Source organism: Trypanosoma grayi (genome assembly GCF_000691245.1).
Source record: "Trypanosoma grayi strain ANR4 Tgr_1188_V1, whole genome shotgun sequence".
Lineage (NCBI taxonomy): Eukaryota > Euglenozoa > Kinetoplastea > Trypanosomatida > Trypanosomatidae > Trypanosoma > Trypanosoma grayi.
Window position 1 is genome coordinate 1 of NW_008826807.1, and position 4,558 is coordinate 4,558.

Sequence of the window (4,558 nt, forward strand, 5' to 3'; positions counted from 1 at the left end):
AGGCCACAGCAACCAGGGGTTGTATCAAGCATGACGCTGCGCCGTGTGGTGCTTTGCGTGTGGGTCCTCGTGCTTTGCTGGTGCAGCACGCCCCTCTGCGTGACGGCTGCGGCGGGAGCTGTGGCCCTTAGTACGGCCTGCCTTGCCGGCTGCCGGAGTTCATGCCGAATGCCGACCTCAGCCTCCGCTCTCAGCAACACTTCAACGCTGTCCACATCTTCAGTGAAGTTGCTAAGCGCCGCCTTTGCGTGCCCCACTGCATTGGTAGTCTCGGCCACTGCTTCTTTTGCATCCTTCACCACCATCCGAGCAAACTCCCTCACAACATCGTGTTTATTTTTTTTCTTTCCGTTGGGATTTGTTTTTTCTGACGACGCGCTTCGACAGCGATGAGGTGAACCTCTCCGTTCAAAGGAGGTTCAACGCCACCGTTGTGCCCACGTAGACACCAGCGGCGTGGTGCCCTCGCGTGTGTCAACGCCCTGGCAGCTGTTGTCGTGTGAGAAATGAAGCCGCCCGCACCGGCTTCACCAACAGATGGGCCGGCCGCACCGCCACCTTGGCGTTCCCGGCGGCAGTGCTGCCTGGGTGCACCTTCGTCCTTCCTCTGCCCATTGCCGCGCAGCGGCAAACACGGCTAGGCCTGGCGCATCACCACATTACTGATGCTAGACACTTCCACATGCCTGCAGAGTGAATGAAGACACACACAGATGATCGCAGTCAAACACAACGGGGGGAGACGGCAGAGAAGAAGCGAAGCGCAACGTGCATCATTGAGCATCCCAGAGTGAGAACAGAGACAAACTGCGAAAAAAACATTAGTGGCAGAGCACAACAAGCCACACAAAAACAAACCCCCAACAACCCCAAATGAAAAAAGATGAAAAAATGTGGCAGCCAAAACGCCTATTTGAAAGTGTGGCTGTGTTGTTAAACAGTTGCCTCCTGGTGTCCCTCTGTGCTCTCGGTGGGGTGCAGCGAGAGGCGGTGCGGCCCTCCACACCACGTCGCAGCGCAGCGCACAGACACAAGCGCGGAGGGAAGCAGCGGGCACACGCCCCGAGTGCACTCCGCAAGCCTTGAGAGGGGCGGACAGCACAGGGGGAGCAGCAGCAATAACACAAAGCCCAATCTGTGTGTTGCCGGAGACTCGCCGGAAGGATAAGAGACAACTGGTGGGCAACACACACTCGTGTGCGGAGCAAAGCCCCAAAGCAAGAAAATGAAAAAGACGCCCTCACTTCGACGAGACCAAGCACAGTGGTTGCACCGTCGAGAATTAAGGGGCACGGCGAAAAATAAGTGAATCAACAATACAGTGAAAACGATAACACATTAAAAGGAGGTGAATTAACATTGAGAGGCCCACACATTTGTGGGATAACTTGCGGCTCATGCACACACCGCTCAATACTGGGAGAGGCACACCAGCAGTGCGAGCAGCACCAGTGGGACACACAGCTGGGCCGAGCCGCTGACCCCATCCATGTTAGTCTTGCCGGGCACCTCATCGCCGTTGCTGTTGGTGGTGTCGGATTTGGGCCGTGGAGAAGCGGCAGCTGCCACCGTGGCCAACGCTTCGGATTCAGATGGTTGCTCCGCAGAAGTGTCCAAAGCACCAGGCACTGCAGTGGAGGCGGCAGTGAGGGGTTCTTTTGCTGCTGGAAGTGTCGACTTGTTCGTAGGCTCTTCATCAGCAGCACTGACGTCTGGCGTAGTCTGTGGTGTTGACGTCCGATGGGTTTGTGTGGAGGTGTCAGAACTTACGCCTGTTAGGGCCTGTGGGTTGTCTTTTGAATCAGACGACGATGTGCTTCTTTGTGTCGAAAGCTTTTCCTCCGTACTTTTGAAGTGCTCAGATATCATTTCCGATGGGTTTGCTGGGAGCTGTCCCTCTCCCTCTCTTGCAGCCAACGTCCTTTGTTCATCAGTCGGCAACTGAGAATTCACTTGCCTTGGTCCAGAGGGTTCCAAAGAGGCGCGTACATCAGTTTTCTTCTCAACTACAAGGTGTTCCTCTTTTGCTGGGTGTTGTAAATCATTATTTTGCACATGCACATCATCTGGGGCTTTGACCTCAGGCTCTGTTTCCTTTTCAACTTCTGGAGGGCACTGCGAAGAGCTTGGGTCTGTCCTCTCTTGCCCTGGTTCTTCAGTACATTTTGTGTGCCCTTGACCTCCCTCTTGGAGAGTATTCGACCTCGGTACAGCCGCCACTGCTAGATTCACTTTCCTTGATTGACTTGCTGTCTGTTGCATTGCAGCCTGAGGACCAGGAGTGGACCCTCCTAACACTTTTGATGAGGGACGGCGTGGCGGTGGTGCATATATATTGTCCTCCGGAGTGTGTAAGGGGTCATCAAGGGTCACAACTCGGACGCAATCCTCCGGCGGGTTTGCGGTCGACATGCATTCTGTAAGATCGTCACTGTAAGTAACTTGTTCACCCACGATACCCGCACTGAGTGCGACAGCTCCTGCACCTGTGAGTCTTGGGTGACTTGTAGACCGACGGAAATACGAAGCCCTCACCTCCTGCTGCGCTGCCGGGCCACCACTCACTGCGGCCGCCCTCCTTGCACGGCTGTCAGCGGCAGCGGCCACGCACCCACACGCGCAACACAACGAGAGGTCCAGCAGAAGAAACACGAGGCGCACCATCATCATCAACACGCACTGAGCTGATGGGGCATGCGCAAAGAAGAAGACCACAGAGCAGATAACGCACAGACAGAGAGAGACACAGTCAGGAGTGGCACTCCACCAGCACACCGGCATATCACACAATGCGTCCAACATGCGCCACAGCGCACCAAGCAAGAGGAGAATCATGTAATTAAAATAAAAGATATTTAAGAGATGAAGCACACTCCCTCGAAAAGCAAAGCCCTCTTATAAACAAAGAAATGATACTGTCCTCACCGACATAATGGAGCCCAATGAATAATGTCGAGAGTCTCATGGGACGACCTTAGTCCCACAGCAGTAGTGAAGCAATGAAATGAAATGTAGTCTTACCATGTGGAGTGGTGCCTTGCCGACTGTAACCCCTTCGGTGGGATCGTCGTTTCGCCGCCACACCCACGACTCAGAAAACCGAGCAGCCAATCAATGCACCCAACAGCAACAGCAGTGACGGCGCACACATCCACCCTGCGCTGCCGCTGCCGTCTGTGCCGCCACTCTCACCCATCGCGGCACTCACAACGCTGCTCGGTGGAAGCAGCGGAGACTCAGGCGCATCGCTGGCTGGAGAGGATGTCTCCCCAGTGTGTTCATCAGACGTTGCGGTGGCTTCAGTGGGCTCGGTTAAAGAAAGACCATTAGGCACGACGGCTGCCTCTGAATCACCGGCTGGCGGGGCTTGTGCATCGGCTGCGTTGGGTGCATCTGCAGGGGGAAGTGTTCGGGTGTTGTCCTTTCCTTCTGCCGGTGTTTGAGAAGCGGCTGCAAGAGGAGTATTGTTAGGTACTTCCACTTCTTTCTTACCTTCTGGTATCACTTGGCGCTGTTCTACAGCACGTGGTTCATTTGGTAAATCAGGAGAAGCAGCACCTTCTTTATTTGCCTGATTTACTGCGACGGTAGGAGGCTCCTCGATGCCCTGTCTGTCTTGCTGCAGTGGTGCATGAACGTTTTTCTGAGAGCTGTGTTGGGGCACACTTCGATTTTTAGGTAGTTTCCTAACTTTTTGAGCAGCACCTTCCGCGGCTTCTGCAGCCTCCACCATTTTTCCAGCGGCTTCAGCCGCCTTTTCAGCTTTCTGAGACGCAGTTGTGGCTTTTTGCGCTGCAGCTTTAGCTTTTTCCAGCGCCTCATCGGCGTGTAGTCCTGCCGCCTGAGCGTCCTTCTTTACATTCTCTTTATTTCTTTCTGTACGACCCGCACCACTGCTATCTGTTATGCCCGCTATCATACGAGCATCATTCACCACCTGCTTGGCGTGCCACTCTGCAGTCTTTGCGTTCTCCTGAGCAGCCGTCGCTTCACTCAAAGAAGAAGTTGCATTGCTCGCCGCGCCATCAAGTCCAGCCTCACTCGTTTCTGCGAGTGTCAATAAATCTTTTACTTGCTGTGGGACTGAACCTTCCCATAACTTTATTGCTTCCTTAACATAATTTGTGATCATCGAGGTCGTCGGAAGCGCTTCCTGTGCTGCATTCTTTGTCTCTTGGGACAATCCTGCCGCCGTACTAAGGAGATCCTTTGCCTTCTGAGAAGTTGACGCAGCAGTCCCCGCTTTTTCTTGAACTTTAACAGCCTTGTTGTGATCAACGCCAGCTAGAACTTCATTTTGAAGCCCAACAGCCTCACTTTGCGCAGTCTTTGCGGCTTTTAACGCCTGTTCTGAAGCTTTCTTAGCACCATCAGCCTTCTTGTAGACAGCCACCGCAGTTTCTTCTGCACCCCCTGCAGCTTGCTTTACAGTTCTGAGAGCTTTTATCACTTCATCCATGCTGCTTGTTGGCGCCCCAACAGCCGGCACAATCCCGCACAGCAGCAGGAGGGCAACAACGAACAGCACGTGGCGCACCGCCAGCATGATACTGCAGTC

At 54.1% G+C, this 4,558-nt stretch overlaps 3 protein-coding genes across 3 annotated transcripts; all 3 read right to left on the minus strand.

Moving 5' to 3' along the window:
* DQ04_11881000 (hypothetical protein) lies at nt 1-305 on the minus strand (the record flags this gene model as incomplete). The annotated part of the gene is made up of 1 exon (XM_009316630.1): nt 1-305. A coding segment is annotated over one exon (305 nt), but the record flags the coding sequence as incomplete, so codon positions are not given.
* A 1,105-nt stretch (nt 306-1,410) lies between these two features.
* Nucleotides 1,411-2,670, minus strand: DQ04_11881010 (hypothetical protein; the record flags this gene model as incomplete). The annotated part of the gene is made up of 1 exon (XM_009316631.1): nt 1,411-2,670. One exon carries the CDS (start codon nt 2,668-2,670, stop codon nt 1,411-1,413), a length of 1,260 nt encoding a protein of 419 aa, XP_009314906.1.
* Nucleotides 2,671-3,091: 421 nt separating this feature from the next.
* On the minus strand, nt 3,092-4,459 carry DQ04_11881020 (hypothetical protein; the record flags this gene model as incomplete). The annotated part of the gene is made up of 1 exon (XM_009316632.1): nt 3,092-4,459. One exon carries the CDS (start codon nt 4,457-4,459, stop codon nt 3,092-3,094), a length of 1,368 nt encoding a protein of 455 aa, XP_009314907.1.
* Nucleotides 4,460-4,558: the final 99 nt, after the last annotated feature.